We start from the raw sequence: 22,145 nt of genomic DNA on the forward strand, positions 1-22,145 counted from the left end.
TCTGCAATATGGTTACAATATATAAAACCGAAATACACATTTTAAAATCATTCGAGGGAGGGGAAAAGACTTTCTGACATGTGAAATATATTAGCAACATTTTTAAAAGAGAGAAGTGATAAAACGAAGGTTAATCTTTTACTCCAAGACAACGGTTATCAAATATGAAATTGAAATATGGCAAAACAACTTTTTTGTTTGGATCCCTAGCAACCTCTGCTCCAAGAGACGACATAATGGAGAGGGTGGTCAGACTCTGTGACTTGGTTGATGGCATCTTGCTTGCATATGTCTGAGTGCGGCGTTACACATCAACAGTACGGGAGCATGGATGCACGGACGCACGCACGAAAACACATATTGATATTGATGAAGGTATTGATGAAATAGTAAGAGGAATAACATCGACAACTTGATACTGAACATATGTATCTCTGTCAATGTAGAGATTGACATCGAGGCTCAAAACTGTAAACAGGGTCAATGGTTAAGGTAACTCTTGTCCAGTAATCTTACATATACACGTTGATTTGATCATGACGCCCTGTATGACCTATGGTTGATCGCATTGTTAACAGGTGATCGAATATACAAACATTGTGATGGATAGTATTTGATAAAGATTTAATACACATGTGAACGTACTTTCGCCATATGAATAGTTCAGCACAAACCCCCTTCTCTCAATGTTGCTGTTTGTCACAAAATTGATGACTATTCCTCCATTCATACTGTTATCTGAAATATAAATACTTCACTATTACAGGAAATTCTCAAAATTCTCGGTTATATTCCAACGGTTATATTGACAATGTCTGTCACCGGCCAAAGGTATCTTTGAGCATTGACCAGTAACATAGATCAATGTCTGTCATGTTACAGAAAACAAAAAACAATCGAAATATAGTGTAAAATATCATGCGATAGGAATTGTATTAATTTATTTCACTGATTTGAACTCAAACGGTTTTGGTAGCATGGTACCTGCAATGAAGCTCAAAGGCATCTATACCCTGTTGACACACTCACGGGGGTCATGACTTACAGAAGTACGTTCTTGGTGATCTCATCCTGCCACACAATCTGCTGGTGCCGGTGAGTCCTGAGAGCCTGGTCTCCACGTAGTCGTAGCTACATGATGTACTCAGACTGTAAGATGAGGAGTTGTAGGACGTCCTCTGAACGTCAAACTGAGAGTACGTCAGATTGAACCTGTATAGACCCTGCGTTGGAGGTCTGATGGTATAGGTGCAGTTCAGATTACGTCTGTAGAGACCAGTTCTGTAGACGGGACTCCTTATTGTGCCACTAGAGTCGGTAAATAGTTCATCACAAAGATCTGAAATAACAAAAAAGAATTCTTATTATAACGAAAATCAATTCTTCGCAGGGGAGGTCTGTCTTTCGCGGGAAAAATAGTGGATTATCTCGATACTGAAGTATATCAAATGAGATCGGATTGTGGAGTAATCCATTGATCTCTATATTTTTAGTGTTCGTCAATCTCATTACGTCACAAGTTCAAGAATTAAGAAGAATTGTTGTTTAAGAATATCACACTACCTATAACATTACCTTCCTCAATCTTGTAGGACGCATTGAAACCTTGTCTGCTGATCTGGTTGTTTGTATGAAAGACAAAGATGAATTGTCTCGCATTCGTGAACCCTTCAAGAAATAAAAGTTTACCCGTCTTACTTCATGTACAGTCAAAGAGTCCATTTAAGATAACAAGTCACAATGATTACAATATTTCAAAAATAATATATAACGTTATTCACATGTGACGGTAGTTCCTGCAGCGATGGCACCACAGTATCTTTCTGAAGTGTAGGACCCGTCTGTGAAGTATACGTAGTCGTAACAGTAGCTCGAACTGTACGATGGGGATTCAAGGTCGAAAGCATTGACGGTGACCGTGACCTTAGTCTGGGTGTAGGATGTTAACATGGTGTATCGGCAGTCAAGGTTGTTGTGGTACAGACCACTCCTTGTCCCGGGGCTTATCAGAGTGCCTTCAGTAGTGTTGTGCGTGACCAGGCATCCAGCTGTAAATTGATGCATGCTATGTGATCAACAATAGGATTACATTTACTAGGAACAAAATGTTATGAATAAAAGTTATCATCAATATGAACAGCAGCTTTAATTTAATGTAATTTATACAGATAATAAGTAGTGAGTGAGTTTGGTTTTAGGTCGCTTTTAGCAATATTCTAACACTATCACGACAGAAATGAGCTCCTCACGTTGCACCCATGTGGGGAATCGAACCCAGGTCTTCGACCTGACGAGGGGAAGCTTGAACCTCCAGGCTACCCCAATGCTTTCCGAATATGAGTAATGTCTGTGAGTGATTATTCTGATTGAAACGATCTGTAATCACGAATGATATTATACATCTAAAAAGTTACAAGAAGACACGATGCAATGTGCTTCATGTCAATGACAGTCCTACAAAGTGGAAAAGACAAGTGTTTTCTATACACCATTAATGAAATAGTCACCTGGCACGATGTCGTATTGGATGTTGAAGCCCATGTTTGTCTGACTATTGTCACTGGTGAAGGTCACGACAAAATTACCATCAAAGTTGACTGTAACATTAGGAGGTATGATAAGTTTTTAAATGACACAATGGAACTTGAGAAGGATTATTACACCCCTCTCAGATTTTAACCAGGTCAAATATAACATAGTTATTTGCTATAAATTGTTGAGCACGTGTCACCAATATACAAAAGATAATAGTTGTGTTTCTGTCAGAAAATCCCTGACAACTCCGGATTTCTTAGACAAAATCTGCTCTTCTGACTATTAGCTACACTTCATTAATCATAAGAACAAATGTGTTTTAACTGATTGAAAATGATAAAAACCCTGCACTTACAACTTCGAGTCCCATATTGGTATCCACACAGTCTCTCTTCGCCATTCATATCCACATAGTCATTACAGACAGATGTGATGTTGTCAGGGTCCTCCAGGTGGAACTGATTGAGACTAAAGACAATTGTCTGACCCACAACGTCGTCCACCTTAATTGTGAAGATGCAGTGAGTGCCGTCGTTGTTGGAACGCCTATACGCTGATTCATCGCCATAACCAGAGTAGCTGTTGATGTAGCCCGTAGTGTTGGTCAGCGTTATATTACATGAAACTGAGAAAGTGACATTATTTATTTGTATGCTTATGAACAAGCAGGTTAAGTTTGTATTTTCTGAATATTCTCACGATTTTCGCGCCTATTATCGGTACCTTCTTCCAAAACAGATAGCAATATCTCGCCCACTTTTGGCCACTTTTGCCCAGCTACATCTTGGGGAACAACTCACTACCCACTAAAAATACCGTTATCCAATTACGACATCATCAATATGCGAGAGGTATGTTCGAATGTCCAGAAATGACGTCATGATAGCACAATGTTTATTGTGACGTAAACCAGGCCTCATTCTTTATTGTTCTATGCGATTTATCTCGTAGCTATCTTATATAAGTATTTGAAGAAGCATTTCAAGGGCATTAAATCTAGTTAATCTTTTATCACATATTTGTCACCTGAGATACCTACCGGGCCTTGTGTTGAAGTAGATGTTAAAGACTTCCCTCCTCCCTGTGACTGAATTAACAGAGTGATGATACCGCACAGGTAGCACAGGCTCCTCTGATGAGACTTGGAAACATATCAAGTTACAATTTATATTTTTCGGTGAAGTAGGGCCTTATGACAAATTACAAATTCCTATATAAGTGTCTGTAACCTGATCAGTTTGGATTTTCAGTACAGCGTTTGAAGGCTGATAAGGTGTGCTCCATGTGCTTTACATGTTCGTCGTATTGGGGAGTTTTCGGGTTATAATAGGTCCATAGCAACATATGCTGGTGTATGATGGTTGTAAGAGGCTAGCTTATGGATCGTGTGGCTAGGCTCAGTGATCTGATTGATTGCGTTTCATCGCACATGACGACAGGAGTCGTTGCTCATAATATCAATCACTGGATTGTCTCATCCAGGTACGAGTATTAACAGTTAGCCGTCATGGAATACATTAAACGTTCAACACCAAACAAACAAACAAACAAACCATATTCTTCAATTTCGTTTAGCTTATCTGCTCTAAATGCATACATTTATAACAATGCGACACCCTATATTTAAAAAAATATATTACAATAGTACAGTATAGTTCTTACAGTTATACTGGCCATAAACAGTTCCGCAGTACTGTGTGCTGCTGATCTCCACATAGCTGCCAGAACAAGTGCCGTTGTTGTCCGTGAAGTTGTACGGCATAAAGAATGGACTGAAGTACATTGTAATGAGGAAAGGGTAGTACGGGGGACGAATGATGTATTCACAGTCCATGTCTTGTGCGAGAGCAACTCTTGATGCAGAGTAAGAATCCAAATTCCCTGACGTTGTACGATATACTCGATCACATGTGTCTGCAACACAACGATGTTGTCATAATTTTTTATACGGGTTGTCAAGTTTATTATGAGTGTTTTTCAGTATAACATGGACGTATTTCAAAATCAACAATAAATTCACAACACACTGAACGAGTGTGTGACTTTCATTCAGAAACTGTACACCCTGAATTGCTGAAACCTGTTGTATGATGACTGGAATAAGAAAGTTGGGTTGAGTAAGGATTGTTCTTCATATATAAAACTTGCAAACTAAATACATCTGAACTTTGGGCATGGTGACCCTCTGTTCTTTGGAGAAGACAGATAAAATATCGAACTATCGACGCATTTTCTTTTCTTTTCACCACACAAGGAAACTATAATGCCACTTACAATTAGTTACAAGGTAGTCAACATCCACTCCTCGTCCTGTGCTGTAACTATTGGACAGGAAGGTAATGTTTGCCCTCCCTGTCATATGGACTGTAGAAAAAAGCGCACATCCAGTAAACAATGTTAGCTTGATGGAAAATGTGATACTTGACACAGAACATGCACAAACTACTCCCTGCATAAGACAATAATACATGCAGAAATGGGTCCGAATAGGGTAAACCAAATTTTCAACATGGCTGCAGTTATGGTCATTTTTAAAACCTGATCGAAATTCAATGAGCTTCATGGGCGCCATTTATGCGATCATGTGAACACAATTTCAAACCAACGATCTCAGATGTTTCAGAACAGAAATACAAAATATGTAAAACTGGGAAAATATTGAAATTGAAAACTGAAATTGAATGAACGTTTCATACATTAAAATAACAAATATCATTTTATTTAGTTTATTTGGCATATCTTGATGGTATATCTTTCGAATATCTTGGTATTCGCCAAACAATTGACGTTCTCATTACAGTAATATGCTCTAAATAGTGGACTACTCACAAGCCGTTTGTGTCAATCTGTTTCCACAGAAACGCTGTCCGTTAACGATGAAGTAATCACCACAGTTTACATCAAAGACCCTGACTGTGAAAGTAACAGTCTTGGGGGAATCTCCAAGGTCGAGGTAGTAAATACACAAGGTGTCTGTTGGGTAGGTCACCCCACCCTCAGTCACAGGGCTGCGGATTGTACCATTATTCTGGTCGAGGTCGGTCACACAGGTTTCTGAAATATTAATATATTTCCTATATCCGTTTATTGTAAACTGAGAAGGTTTGCTCACTTGACATGAAGCTTTGGGGGTGACATGCATTTATTAAATATTTCTGTCATGTACAGTTGTACATGCATCTTCATTTGGGGGATCAGGTTACAAGTTAAAACTGACTGGAACTGCAACAAAGATTAGCATTTGTAACAAGCTGCACCTTTCAAGATGCACATGGATAATTTCTTGATAAAGATCAACTGTGCTTCATTTAAGGAGTATTTGTATACACAAAATCAGGGCATATAACCTTCTATTGCAAGACGTCTGCTTACTTTCAGTGTAGGAGAAAGATATGTTGAAACCATTCCTCTGAACGGAGGCATCACTGTGGAAAGTGATATTCACATCACTGTCATAGATGTTGTCTGAAGATAAGGAAGTAAAATGCATACACATATAAACCACCATTTTAAACACATGTAATTGTCTTTCTCCGGTCTCTGATCCATGGGACATTTGTCCATGAACGTGGAGACCATAGATGTAGTTAGTATCTCTATCTTCAAAGGTTTAGGACTATTTGTTAAAATTGAATCAAATGTTATCTGAAGTTTACTTGGAAAACACTTCGTAAAGTGATGGACCTCCTCACAGATAGCATCGATGTGACATTGGGAGCATGATATTTATGCAATAATGTAGGCATCACCATGGGCACCAACTGCGCTCTCCTCCTTGCAGATCTAATTATTTACGCATACAAGTGAGAGTTTCTGCACTAATTTGGAAAAATAGAACAAAGGAATTTAGTGAAAAGGTTAACTCCATGGTCGGGTATTTCGATGATCTGATATCATTCAATAATGGTCAAATAGCCAACTGATTTACCCACCTCAGCATTAGATGAGAAATCCCGAGAGACTGCTTCATCTGATTTAGATATATGCCTACAGATTCAAAGTAACAATAACTATCCACAACACTGGATGAAAGAAAGGATGATTTCATCTTTCCAATGGTCAACTTTCCATTGATGTCCAGCAATATGCCAGCAGCTCCAATGTTTGACATCTTTTGAGCAACAATCGAGCACATCCATTTGAACATATATTTAAGATATCTATCATGTGTACATGAATAAACATTGTTTTAGAAAGCAAAATGTGATGGCAAGCATTAATGGTACAAACATATGTAAAATTTGGGTGAAGTCCTTGTTCCGCACATCCTGGAGGAAGAATAGCCCTTGTAGAGCATCTGTATGTAATCATTGCTGCAGGAGGTGGAGAAACTGTTATTGTTGGAAGAATAATATCTCTGCACGTCGAACTCCTCCAGAGTGATGTTAACAACCCACATCCGACCTGCTGGAGGCCTGATGGTGAACAGGCAGTCGAGGTTAGGTGAGTAGGTTGCGTTGCCATCATCAGGGACCTGAATCTGTCCATCAGCATCTGTCAGGAGCTGGTAACAGCTGTCTGTTGAGGAAGCATAAGTCGATTTGATCTGCATTTTATACCAACGTTAATCTGGTCTAATATATATAGATATATATATATATATTTTCATATATTTACATTTACTTTTTGTTTTGGTAAAGAAGGGCAAGGTGACACTGTTTCTGGGAACATAATGTCATGAATAAAAGTTATCATCAATATGAACAGCAGCTTTATTTTAATGTAATTAATATAGATAATGAGTAGTGTGTGAGTTTGGTTTTATGTCACTTTTACCAATATTCTAACACTATCACGACAGAAATGAGCTTCTCACGTGGCACCCATGTGGGGAATCGAACCCAGGCCTTCGACCTGACGAGGGAAAGCTTGAACCACTAGGCTACCCCAATGCTTTCAGAATATGAGAAATGTCTGTCAGTGATCATTCTTATTGAAACGATCTGTAATCACGGATGATGTTATACAAAGGTTACAAGAAGACAAGATGCAATGTGCATCAGGTCAATGACAGGCCTTCAAAGTGGAAAAGACAAGTGCTTTCTATACATCATTGATGAAATAGTCACCTGGCACGATGTTGTAATGGATGTTGAATTCCATGTTTGTCTGACTATTGTTACAGAAGAATATTTCCATCCCATATATCACATGTACATTCAGTATAATTGAACTCATTTTTAACAGAATAAATCAGAATCGTGATCTGTGAATGTTCAACATCTTATATGTGTTCAAATTTTAAAAAAGTGAAATAATAGGTGAGGCTCGCGGGACAGGATAGCATCAAACTCGTTAATGTCAAAAGTCATATGACTTTAAATCCTGATAGATGAACAAAAGGACGAGGTGTAGATACACGGAGTTACACAGGGGTGCTTGCAGGATTATTGTACGATTGTGTGTAATGAGAATCAACCATTAATACCTACCGTCACTGATCTGGTAGGTGGCCACGAAGCCACGGCGTGTGACTGATCCGTCAGTGTAGAAGGTGACACGGTACTGGCCGTTCATCGTGTCAGTATCTGGAGACAAACACGCACCCAGGATACAACGCGAACACCAATGCATGATGTATATTGAGGTGTTGAGTGGGGCCAGATCATTTCGGTCAATTTAATTCAGAGTTACAATAATGTTGTACTATGCTCTTCTGCACCTAATAACACTGAATTATCTACAATTGATGTATACTGAATAAAAACGTACCCAATATATTGTGCAAAAGTTATATTTTCTGTATCTGTACTTCAGAAATACCTGCCCAATTAACAAATATCTATATCTCGCAAACCTATGCATATGCTGAGGCATGGGAGTATTGAAACCTCAAAAATATCATCGAAGTTCAGCTTGAGATCATTTCCCAAGCTGCTTGGAGTACTTACACACGAGATTGGAGATAGTTCCACATTTCTTCACGCCGCTGTTAAACTGGAGGTAGTCATATGTGCAGGAGGAATGACTCTCCAGCTGGAAGGTTGTGAAGGTGAAGGTAATGGTTCTCGGGTAGGATGTCGCTGTGAAGGTGTAGTTGCACCGGGTGTTGTCCAAGTAGTTGCTGCCGTCACCTGGTGCGCTCATGATGCTGCCAGATAATGACGACAAGGTTGCTGTGCATGTCGCTGGAACATAAAACAATTATATGAAGAAAGAATTAAATATTTACTGATATTTACTTAATACGCAGGCAAGGATTATGAAGCATCACTGTAACATTGAAGAATGAACTTACCTGCACTGACGGGAGTGAGCATGGTGACGTTCACAGCTGAAATACATAATGCCTTGAATCAGAATGTGTGCCCATCATCCTGTTCAATAGCATCAAATTCGTTGATGTCAAAAGTCAAATGGCTTTAATTCCTGAAGCATCAATGTAACATTGAAGAATGAACTTACATGTACTGCCGGGAGTGGGCGTGGTGGCGTTCACAGCTGAAATACATAATGCCTTGTATCAGAATGTGTGCCCATCATCCTGTTCAAATAATCATTCTGTCACGATCACCCGGTTTCCCACGAGTTCTCGTACCTCAGATATTTCGAGAGTTGAATGTACGTCATGATCAAACTATTTATACGGCATAGTGGAGTAAGAACGTTGAGTGAAGTCATGAACTCATTATACCAGATAGAGCCTCTGTACATACCGTCACTAACAACGTAGTTGCCAACAAAGCCACTGTAGGTGACACTTCCATCTGTACGGAATTCCACCGTAATGCATGGATTATGAAGCATCATAAGCGATATGAAGCAATATACATTAAGAACGAAATAACAGCTGTGAAGATGTGATTTATTTGCCATACAATATAACAACAGCTATGAACATGTATCGCGTAATATAAATACGTAGAAACAGCTGTGTATTGGCATATAATTAAATAGGCTGTGTATTAATTGTAATTCGTGCAATCTGTTTGATTATATATGTAAAAGATAAGCCACGCCCACCGAGACTGTCTGCTTTCACCACAATTGGGGGAGCTCCAAGCTGCAGGTTCACTGGCACAAAACGATCTCATCGCTTCATTTTTTGGACATCTGTAAGGTGGCGATTTAAGGCTTTGACTACAATCCACGCATACAAAGCGATTGTAGGCGAAGTCGTATCATCAGCCCAGTCATAAGTAGCTAATATCATTATTGTCCCTGAACAATCTTAACAAAATGGCGGGACATTGACATTCATTTGGTAAACTGAGCGATCCAAATTGATTATTTAAAAAACATAACGAACGCATTACAAATTTCGCATCAGAAACGTTGTTCATCACGATATCGAATGTCGATTCACATAACTACCTAGTCGATAGCCTAAAATAAGATTCCCGTCTATGCTGAAAGAAGTGTGAAACAACGTACCGCAGAGCTCCTTGCTCAATGCGTTAATTAATGTTGTTACGAAGTGTTTGTTCTGATTACGCGTTGGAGTTCTGTTTGTCGGATCTTTCCTTGATCGACAGGATCTAAGAAGGTTGCGTTGACCGGCCATTGACTAGGGAGCCGTATTGATCAGTTTATGATAATAAATAAGTAGTCACCTGATTACAACAACCTGTAATTGTAATGTGTTTTGATTTACGTGATATTTTGTTATAAACCTATTGTTGGTAACATGTAAAAAATAATCATAAGGATTGACTGTGTATCTATTTTCGATTCACTGAGGTATGTAAAAAAAAACGATGTGCAAACTTTTTTTTTCACACAGATCATCAGTATTCATACTTCAATGTTGAAATAAGTAAACAGAAATCCTATAATAGAAAAGACAAGTCAAGGTGTTATTATGTAGTAAAGGCCTTATGTCTCAGGGTACCATTGTACATTTTGTCCATTCAGAGGTATCTGGAACTTGTGAAGATACGCATACTCTTTTCCCTTGTTTTCTTTTTAAGAAGATAGATAGACCTATAAGGGTATAAGTGTCACTTTGACATATCAGTTGACAGAACGTTCTGAGGGATAATTATATTCTGGAATATGCTGTTTTCTGCTCACATTATGATTTGGGCAAATCAACATAAAATTGTATTCGTCCATACTTTGACAACTATCCCAACTATTACAGATTATAATATCTTCACTTACTGAACATGAAAACGGAGCTGTTGTATATTCCAACATGACCAAGGAAGTTACTAATTGGTAAAAAATCACAATATCCACTTCTGATGGAAACAGACGATTTGACGGCCGCACCACCGCGGAGAATAATATTTATAGAACAGTACTCATTTCTCAGTCAACGTCGGTAATTATTTTTAAATAATAATAAATACAGTTAATAGTTGCAAAATGCAGACTTGCGTTTGATAAAAATATTGAAATGAGCTTGAAATTTGGCGCTTTTCTATAGCCGACTGTGACATCATATTTTCTGCGTCACAGTGTGACGTAATAACAGTGACGTGCGGTTAAGAACTTAATCTTGCAAGACTTGCTTATTTTCTTTATGGATGCCCACGTCACGCTGGTTTACGAAATTGCTGCAGGTTCGGTTCCAAATTCTATTAAGCACGCTTAAATTTACAGGTAACTTGGCTCTACATTGAAAACATAGTAAATTTATCCCCTTATTTAATATCTGTGTAATAATCAGCGACACTTGCATAGTATACTGATAAAATCCTTATGTGGCATTAATTTTAATACATACTTTTCAGGATCAAGTAGTGATACGACTACGCACATAAGAATAATATGATAGTAATTTTACTGTGCCAATAAAGAAATCCAATATCCTTAAAGCTTTGTTTGATATAGGCAATGGGAAATATCAATATGTCCACAATCCTGCGCTAGCTAAACATAAGAAAATCCTGTTGGTACATTATATTAGTTTATATTTTAATATTCGTCATACGTTTCTAACATCTGGTAACAAGCCAGTTGGTAACGGGGATTTTCCATTTGTAAGTATTTGAGACAGCTACTATAATAGCTAAAACATAATTCATATATCTAAAGACCTTCCAGCAACCGTCTTAGGAGAAACTAGGTTACTTACACATAATTATATCTTTCTCGAGACTGAAGATTATTTACTGATCGATCATATGGCAAAGGAAAGAATACAGTTTTACGCAATATTAGAAAGTTTGACACGGCATTAATATGGATGACCATTCACGTCATCAGATTGTGATGACACATCGATGTAGGTCGCTGCAATGAGACAAAACTTAACAGTTTCAATATGGTTACAACATATAAAACCGAAATACACACTTTAACATCATTCGAGGGAAGAGAAAAAACTTTCTGACAAATCTGAAATATATTAGGAACCATTTTTAAAATAGAGAAGTGATGAAACGAAGGTTAATCTTTTATCTCAAAACAACGGATATATGAAATTGAAATATGGCCCAAACAATTTTTTAACTGGATCCCCGTATATCATATATGGGATTACTTTTAAAAATGTGAAGTTTTTAATTTGACTCTTTAATATTCTGACACTATCAGGACAGAAATGAGCTTCTCACGTTGCACCCATGTGGGGAATCGAACCAAGGCCTTCGACCTGACCGGGAAAGCTTCGACCGGGAAAGCTTGAACCACTAGGCGTTATCCAATTACGACATCATCAATACGCGAGAGGTATGTTCGAATGTCCAGAAATGACGTCATGATAGCACAATGTTTAATGTGACGTAAATCAGGCCTCATTCTTTATTGTTCTTTGGGATTTATCTCGTAGCATCTTATATTAGTATTTGAAGAAGCATTTCAAGGGCAATAAATCTAGTTAATCTTTAATCACGTATTTGTCATCTGAGATACCTACCGGGCCTTGTGTTGAAGTAGATGTGAAAGCCTTCCCTCCTCCCTCCGACTGAATTAACAGAGTGATGATACCGCACATGTAGCTCAGGCTCCTCCGATGAGACTGGAAACATATCAAGTTACGATTTCTATTTTTCCGTGAAGTAGGGCCTTATGACAAATTACATATTCCTATATAAGTGTCAGTTACCTGATCAGTTTGGATTTTCAGTACTGGGGAGTTTTCGGGTTATACTAGGTCCATAGCAACATATACTGCTGATCGTGTGACCAAGCTCAGTGATCTGATTGATTGCGTTTCAGTGCACAAGATGACGTGAGTCGTTGCTCATAATATCAATCACTGGATTGTCTCATCCAGGTTCGAGTATTAACAGTTAGCCGTCATGGAATACATTAAACGTTAAACACCAAACAAACAAACAAACAAACAAACCATATTCTTCAATTTCGTTTAGCTTATCTGCTCTAAATGCATACATTTATAACAATGCGACACCCTATATTTAAAAAAAATATATTACAATAGTACAGTATAGTTCTTACAGTTATACTGGCCATACACAGTTCCGCAGTACTGTGTGCCGCTGATCTCAACATAGCTGCCAGAACAAGTGCCGTTGTTGTCCGTGAAGTTGTACGACATAAAGAATGGACTGAAGTACATTGTCACGAGGAAGGGGTAGTACGGGGGACGAATGATGTATTCACAGTCCATGTCTTGTGCGAGTGCAACACTTGACACAGAGTAAGAATCCAAATTCCCTGACGTTGTACGATATACTCGATCACATGTTACTGCAACACAACGATGTTGTCATAATTTTTTATACGGGTTGTCAAGTTTATTATGAGTGTTTTCCAGCATAACATGGACGTATTTCAAAATCAACAATTAATTCACAACACACTGAACGAGTGTGTGACTTTCATTCAGAAACTGTACACCCTGAATTGCTGAAACCTGTTGTATGATGACTGGAATAAGAAAGTTGGGTTGAGTAAGGATTGTTCTTCATATATAAAACTTGCAAACTAAATACATCTGAACTTTGGGTTGCTGCAGGTTCGGTTCCAAATTCTATTAAGCACGATTAAATTTACAGGTAACTTGGCTCTACATTGAAAACATAGTAAATTTATCCCCTTATTTAATATCTGTGTAATAATCAGCGACACTTGCATAGTATACTGATAAAATCCGTATGTGGCATTAATTTTAATACATACTTTTCAGGATGAAGTAGTGATACGACTACGCACATAGGAATAATAAGCTAATAATTTTACTGTGCCAATAAAGAAATCCAATATCCTTAAAGCTTTGTTTGAAATAGGCAATGGGAAATATCAATATGTCCACAATCCTGCGCTAGCTAAACATAAGAAAATCCTGTTGGAGCATTATATTAGTTTATATTTTAATATTCGTCATACGTTTCTAACATCTGGTAACAAGCCAGTGGGTAACGGGGATTTTCCATTTGTAAGTATTTGAGACAGCTACTATAGTAGCTAAAACATAATTCATATATCTAAAGACCTTCCAGCAACCGTCTTAGGAGAAACTAGGTTACTTACACATAATTATATCTTTCTCGAGACTGAAGATTATTTACTGATCGATCATATGGCAAAGGAAAGAATACAGTTTTACGCAATATTAGAAAGTTTGACACGGCATTAATATGGATGACCATTCACGTCATCAGATTGTGATGACACATCGATGTAGGTCGCTGCAATGAGACAAAACTTAACAGTATCAATATGGTTACAACATATAAAACCGAAATACACACTTTAACATCATTCGAGGGAAGAGAAAAAACTTTCTGACAAATCTGAAATATATTAGGAACCATTTTTAAAATAGAGAAGTGATGAAACGAAGGTTAATCTTTTATCTCAAAACAACGGATATATGAAATTGAAATATGGCCCAAACAATTTTTTTAACTGGATCCCCGTATATCATATATGGGATTACTTTTAAAAATGTGAAGTTTTTAATTTGACTCTTTAATATTCTGACACTATCAGGACAGAAATGAGCTTCTCACGTTGCACCCATGTGGGGAATCGAACCAAGGCCTTCGACCTGACCGGGAAAGCTTCGACCGGGAAAGCTTGAACCACTAGGCGTTATCCAATTACGACATCATCAATACGCGAGAGGTATGTTCGAATGTCCAGAAATGACGTCATGATAGCACAATGTTAAATGTAACGTAAATCAGGCCTCATTCTTTATTGTTCTTTGGGATTTATCTCGTAGCATCTTATATTAGTATTTGAAGAAGCATTTCAAGGGCAATAAATCTAGTTAATCTTTAATCACGTATTTGTCATCTGAGATACCTACCGGGCCTTGTGTTGAAGTAGATGTGAAAGCCTTCCCTCCTCCCTCCGACTGAATTAACAGAGTGATGATACCGCACATGTAGCTCAGGCTCCTCTGATGAGACTGGAAACATATCAAGTTACGATTTCTATTTTTCCGTGAAGTAGGGCCTTATGACAAATTACAAATTCCTATATAAGTGTCAGTTACCTGATCAGTTTGGATTTTCAGTACTGGGGAGTTTTCGGGTTATACTAGGTCCATAGCAACATATGCTGCTGATCGTGTGACCAAGCTCAGTGATCTGATTGATTGCGTTTTAGTGCACATGATGACGTGAGTCGTTACTCATAATATCAATCACTGGAATGTCTCATCCAGGTTCGAGTATTAACAGTTAGCCGTCATGGAATACATTAAACGTTAAACACCAAACAAACAAACAAACCATATTCTTCAATTTCGTTTAGCTTATCTGCTCTAAATGCATACATTTATAACAATGCGACACCCTATATTTAAAAACAATATATTACAATAGTACAGTATAGTTCTTACAGTTATACTGGCCATACACAGTTCCGCAGTACTGTGTGCCGCTGATCTCCACATAGCTGCCAGAACAAGTGCCGTTGTTGTCCGTGAAGTTGTACGACATAAAGAATGGACTGAAGTACATTGTCACGAGGAAGGGGTAGTACGGGGGACGAATGATGTATTCACAGTCCATGTCTTGTGCGAGAGCAACTCTTGACACAGAGTAAGAGTCCAAATTCCCTGACGTTGTACGATATACTCGATCACATGTTACTGCAACACAACGATGTTGTCATAATTTTTTATACGGGTTGTCAAGTTTATTATGAGTGTTTTTCAGTATAACATGGACGTATTTCAAAATCAACAATAAATTCACAACACACTGAACGAGTGTGTGACTTTCATTCAGAAACTGTACACCCTGAATTGCTGAAACCTGTTGTATGATGACTGGAATAAGGAAGTTGGGTTGAGTAAGGATTGTTCTTCATATATAAAACTTGCAAACTAAATACATCTGAACTTTGGGTTGCTGCAGGTTCGGTTCCAAATTCTATTAAGCACGATTAAATTTACAGGTAACTTGGCTCTACATTGAAAACATAGTAAATTTATCCCCTTATTTAATATCTGTGTAATAATCAGCGACACTTGCATAGTATACTGATAAAATCCGTATGTGGCATTAATTTTAATACATACTTTTCAGGATGAAGTAGTGATACGACTACGCACATAGGAATAATAAGCTAATAATTTTACTGTGCCAATAAAGAAATCCAATATCCTTAAAGCTTTGTTTGATATAGGCAATGGGAAATATCAATATGTCCTCAATCCTGCGCTAGCTAAACATAAGAAAATCCTGTTGGTACATTATATTAGTTTATATTTTAATATTCGTCATACGTTTCTAACATCTGGTAACAAGCCAGTGGGTAACGGGGATTTTCCATTTGTAAGTATTTGAGACAGCTACTATAATAGCTAAAACATAATTCATATATCTAAAGACCTTCCAGCAACCGTCTTAGGAGAAACTAGGTTACTTACACATAATTATATCTTTCTCGAGACTGAAGATTATTTACTGATCGATCATATGGCAAACGAAAGAATACAGTTTTACGCAATATTAGAAAGTTTGACACGGCATTAATATGGATGACCATTCACGTCATCAGATTGTGATGACACATCGATGTAGGTCGCTGCAATGAGACAAAACTTAACAGTATCAATATGGTTACAACATATAAAACCGAAATACACACTTTAACATCATTCGAGGGAAGAGAAAAAACTTTCTGACAAATCTGAAATATATTAGGAACCATTTTTAAAATAGAGAAGTGATGAAACGAAGGTTAATCTTTTATCTCAAAACAACGGATATATGAAATTGAAATATGGCCCAAACAATTTTTTTAACTGGATCCCCGTATATCATATATGGGATTACTTTTAAAAATGTGAAGTTTTTAATTTGACTCTTTAATATTCTGACACTATCAGGACAGAAATGAGCTTCTCACGTTGCACCCATGTGGGGAATCGAACCAAGGCCTTCGACCTGACCGGGAAAGCTTCGACCGGGAAAGCTTGAACCACTAGGCGTTATCCAATTACGACATCATCAATACGCGAGAGGTATGTTCGAATGTCCAGAAATGACGTCATGATAGCACAATGTTAAATGTGACGTAAATCAGGCCTCATTCTTTATTGTTCTTTGGGATTTATCTCGTAGCATCTTATATTAGTATTTGAAGAAGCATTTCAAGGGCAATAAATCTAGTTAATCTTTAATCACGTATTTGTCATCTGAGATACCTACCGGGCCTTGTGTTGAAGTAGATGTGAAAGCCTTCCCTCCTCCCTCCGACTGAATTAACAGAGTGATGATACCGCACATGTAGCTCAGGCTCCTCTGATGAGACTGGAAACATATCAAGTTACGATTTCTATTTTTCCGTGAAGTAGGGCCTTATGACAAATTACAAATTCCTATATAAGTGTCTGTAACCTGATCAGTTTGGATTTTCAGTACTGGGGAGTTTTCGGGTTATACTAGGTCCATAGCAACATATGCTGCTGATCGTGTGACCAAGCTCAGTGATCTGATTGATTGCGTTTTAGTGCACATGATGACGTGAGTCGTTACTCATAATATCAATCACTGGAATGTCTCATCCAGGTTCGAGTATTAACAGTTAGCCGTCATGGAATACATTAAACGTTAAACACCAAACAAACAAACAAACCATATTCTTCAATTTCGTTTAGCTTATCTGCTCTAAATGCATACATTTATAACAATGCGACACCCTATATTTAAAAACAATATATTACAATAGTACAGTATAGTTCTTACAGTTATACTGGCCATACACAGTTCCGCAGTACTGTGTGCCGCTGATCTCCACATAGCTGCCAGAACAAGTGCCGTTGTTGTCCGTGAAGTTGTACGACATAAAGAATGGACTGAAGTACATTGTCACGAGGAAGGGGTAGTACGGGGGACGAATGATGTATTCACAGTCCATGTCTTGTGCGAGAGCAACTCTTGACACAGAGTAAGAGTCCAAATTCCCTGACGTTGTACGATATACTCGATCACATGTTACTGCAACACAACGATGTTGTCATAATTTTTTATACGGGTTGTCAAGTTTATTATGAGTGTTTTTCAGTATAACATGGACGTATTTCAAAATCAACAATAAATTCACAACACACTGAACGAGTGTGTGACTTTCATTCAGAAACTGTACACCCTGAATTGCTGAAACCTGTTGTATGATGACTGGAATAAGGAAGTTGGGTTGAGTAAGGATTGTTCTTCATGTATAAAACTTGCAAACTAAATACATCTGAACTTTGGGTTGCTGCAGGTTCGGTTCCAAATTCTATTAAGCACGATTAAATTTACAGGTAACTTGGCTCTACATTGAAAACATAGTAAATTTATCCCCTTATTTAATATCTGTGTAATAATCAGCGACACTTGCATAGTATACTGATAAAATCCGTATGTGGCATTAATTTTAATACATACTTTTCAGGATCAAGTAGTGATACCACTACGCACATAGGAATAATAAGCTAATAATTTTACTGTGCCAATAAAGAAATCCAATATCCTTAAAGCTTTGTTTGATATAGGCAATGGGAAATATCAATATGTCCTCAATCCTGCGCTAGCTAAACATAAGAAAATCCTGTTGGTACATTATATTAGTTTATATTTTAATATTCGTCATACGTTTCTAACATCTGGTAACAAGCCAGTTGGTAACGGGGATTTTCCATTTGTAAGTATTTGAGACAGCTACTATAATAGCTAAAACATAATTCATATATCTAAAGACCTTCCAGCAACCGTCTTAGGAGAAACTAGGTTACTTACACATAATTATATCTTTCTCGAGACTGAATATTATTTACTGATCGATCATATGGCAAACGAAAGAATACAGTTTTACGCAATATTAGAAAGTTTGACACGGCATTAATATGGATGACCATTCACGTCATCAGATTGTGATGACACATCGATGTAGGTCGCTGCAAATGAGACAAAACTTAACAGTATCAATATGGTTACAACATATAAAACCGAAATACACACTTTAACATCATTCGAGGGAAGAGAAAAAACTTTCTGACAAATCTGAAATATATTAGGAACCATTTTTAAAATAGAGAAGTGATGAAACGAAGGTTAATCTTTTATCCCAAAACAACGGATATATGAAATTGAAATATGGCCCAAACAATTTTTTTAACTGGATCCCCGTATATCATATATGGGATTACTTTTAAAAATGTGAAGTTTTTAATTTGACTCTTTAATATTCTGACACTATCAGGACAGAAATGAGCTTCTCACGTTGCACCCATGTGGGGAATCGAACCAAGGCCTTCGACCTGACCGGGAAAGCTTCGACCGGGAAAGCTTGAACCACTAGGCGTTATCCAATTACGACATCATCAATACGCGAGAGGTATGTTCGAATGTCCAGAAATGACGTCATGATAGCACAATGTTTAATGTGACGTAAATCAGGCCTCATTCTTTATTGTTCTTTGGGATTTATCTCGAAGCATCTTATATTAGTATTTGAAGAAGCATTTCAAGGGCAATAAATCTAGTTAATCTTTAATCACGTATTTGTCATCTGAGATACCTACCGGGCCTTGTGTTGAAGTAGATGTGAAAGCCTTCCCTCCTCCCTCCGACTGAATTAACAGAGTGATGATACCGCACATGTAGCTCAGGCTCCTCCGATGAGACTGGAAACATATCAAGTTACGATTTCTATTTTTCCGTGAAGTAGGGCCTTATGACAAATTACAAATTCCTATATAAGTGTCAGTTACCTGATCAGTTTGGATTTTCAGTACTGGGGAGTTTTCGGGTTATACTAGGTCCATAGCAACATATGCTGCTGATAGTGTGACCAAGCTCAGTGATCTGATTGATTGCGTTTCAGTGCACAAGATGACGTGTGTCGTTGCTCATAATATCAATCACTGGATTGTCTCATCCAGGTTCGACTATTAACAGTTAGCCGTCATGGAGTACATTAAACGTTAAACACCAAACAAACAAACAAACAAACAAACAAACCATATTCTTCAATTTCGTTTAGCTTATCTGCTCTAAATGCATACATTTATAACAATGCGACACCCTATATTTAAAAAAAATATATTACAATATTACAGTATAGTTCTTACAGTTATACTGGCCATAAACAGTTCCGCAGTACAGTGTGCCGCTGATCTCCACATAGCTGCCAGAACAAGTGCCGTTGTTGTCCGTGAAGTTGTACGACATAAAGAATGGACTGAAGTACATTGTCACGAGGAAGGGGTAGTACGGGGGACGAATGATGTATTCGCAATCCATGTCTTGTGCTAGTGCAACTCTTGACAGAGAGTGAGAATCCAAATTCCCTGACGTTGCACGATATACTCGATCACATGTTACTGCAACACAACGATGTTGTCATAATTTGCTTTACGAATTGTCAAGGTTATAATGAGTGTTTTCCAGCATAACATGGACGTATTTCAAAATCAACAATAAATTCACAACACACTGTACGAGTGTGTGACTTTCATTCAGAAACTGTACACCCTGAATTGCTGAAACCTGTTGTATGATGACTGGAATAAGAAAGTTGGGTTGAGTAAGGATTGTTCTTCATATATAAAACTTGCAAACTAAATACATCTGAACTTTGGGCATGGTGATCTTCTGTTCTTTGGAGAAGACAGATGAAATATTGAACTATCGACGCATGTTCTTTTCTTTTCACCACACAAGGAAACTATAATGCCACTTACAATTAGTTACAAGGTAGTCGACATCCACTCCTCGTCCTGTGCTGTAACCATTGGACAGGAAGGTAATGTTTGCCCTCCCTGTCATATGGACTGTAGAAAAAAGCGCACATCCAGTAAACAATGTTAGCTTGATGGAAAATGTGATACTTGACACAGCACATGCACAAACTACTCCCTGCATAAGACAAAAATACATGCAGAAAAGGGTCCAAAAAGGGTAAACCAAATTTTCAACATGGCTGCAGTTTGGGTCATTTTTAAAACCTGATCGATATTCAATAAGCTGTTTCATAGGCACCATTTATGCGATCATGTGAACACAATTTCAAATCTAAGAACTCAGATGTTTCAGAACAGAAATACAAAATATGTAAAACTGGGAAAATATTGAAATTGAAAACTGAAATTGAATGAACGTTACATACATTAAAATAACAAATATCATTTTATTTAGTTTATTTGGTATATCTTGATGGTATATCTTTCGAATATCTTGGTATTCGCCAAACAATTGACGTTCTCATTACAGTAATATGCTCTGAATTGTTGACTACTCATAAGCCGTTTGTGTCAATCTGTTTCCACAGAAATGCTGTCCATTAAAAATGAAGTATTAGTAGAATGCGTGAAGAAATATAGAAATTAACATAGATTCACTACTCACATGTTTTCTGGATCAATCTGTTTCCACAGAAACGCTGTCCGTTAACGATGAAGTAATCACCACAGTTTACATCAAAGACCCTGACTGTGAAAGTAACAGTCTTGGGGGAATCTCCAAGGTCGAAGTAGTAAATACACAAGGTGTCTGTTGGGTAGGTCACCCCACCCTCAGTCACAGGGCTGCGGATTGTACCATTATTCTGGTCAAGGTTCGTCACACAGGTGTCTGAAATATTAATATATTTCCTATATCCGTTTATTGTAGACTAAGAAGGTTTGCTCACTTGACATGAAGCTTTGGGGGTGACATGCATTTATTAAATATTTCTGTCATGTACAGTTGTACATGCATCTTCATTTGGGGGATCAGGTTACAAGTTAAAACTGACTGGAACTGCAACAGAGATTAGCATTTGTAAAAAGCTGCACCTTTCAAGATGCACAGGGATAATTTCTTGATAAAGATCAATTGTGCTTCATTTAAGGAGTATTTGGATACACAAAATCAGGGCATATAACCTTCCATTGCAAGACGTCTGCTTACTTTCAGTGAAGGAGAAAGATATGTTGAAACCATTCCTCTGAACGGAGGCATCACTGTGGAAAGTGATATTCACATCACTGTCATAGATGTTGTCTGAAGATAAGGAAGTCAAATGTATACACATAATAACCACCATTTTAAACACATGTAATTGTCTTTCTTCGGTCTCTGATCCATGGGGCATGTGTCAATGAACGCGGAGACCAACGATGTAGTTAGTATCTCTATCTTCAAAGGTTTAGGACTATTTGTAAAAAATTGAATCAAATGTTATCTGAAGTTTACTTGGAAAACACTTCGTAAAGTGATGGACTTCCTCACATATAGCATCGATGTGACATTGGGAGCATGATATTTCTG

The 22,145-nt window shown here is 37.6% G+C and overlaps 1 protein-coding gene across 1 annotated transcript in view; it reads right to left on the bottom strand.

Moving 5' to 3' along the window:
* Positions 1-22,145, bottom strand: part of LOC124144678 (cubilin-like) — a 54,384-nt gene that overhangs the window by 24,271 nt on the left and 7,968 nt on the right. Inside the window, exons 14-24 of the mRNA XM_048389249.1 lie at positions 21,786-21,878; positions 21,243-21,467; positions 20,579-20,668; positions 4,198-4,449; positions 3,575-3,676; positions 2,891-3,160; positions 2,508-2,597; positions 1,782-2,048; positions 1,576-1,668; positions 1,046-1,339; positions 646-738 (exon numbers count right to left, since the gene is read on the bottom strand). Coding sequence (XP_048245206.1) covers positions 646-738; positions 1,046-1,339; positions 1,576-1,668; positions 1,782-2,048; positions 2,508-2,597; positions 2,891-3,160; positions 3,575-3,676; positions 4,198-4,449; positions 20,579-20,668; positions 21,243-21,467; positions 21,786-21,878 — 1,869 coding nt within the window. The remainder of the gene's footprint in view (positions 1-645; positions 739-1,045; positions 1,340-1,575; positions 1,669-1,781; positions 2,049-2,507; positions 2,598-2,890; positions 3,161-3,574; positions 3,677-4,197; positions 4,450-20,578; positions 20,669-21,242; positions 21,468-21,785; positions 21,879-22,145) is intronic.

Source organism: Haliotis rufescens, unplaced genomic scaffold (genome assembly GCF_023055435.1).
Source record: "Haliotis rufescens isolate VD_foot unplaced genomic scaffold, xgHalRufe1.0.p SCAF_8, whole genome shotgun sequence".
Taxonomy (NCBI): domain Eukaryota; kingdom Metazoa; phylum Mollusca; class Gastropoda; order Lepetellida; family Haliotidae; genus Haliotis; species Haliotis rufescens.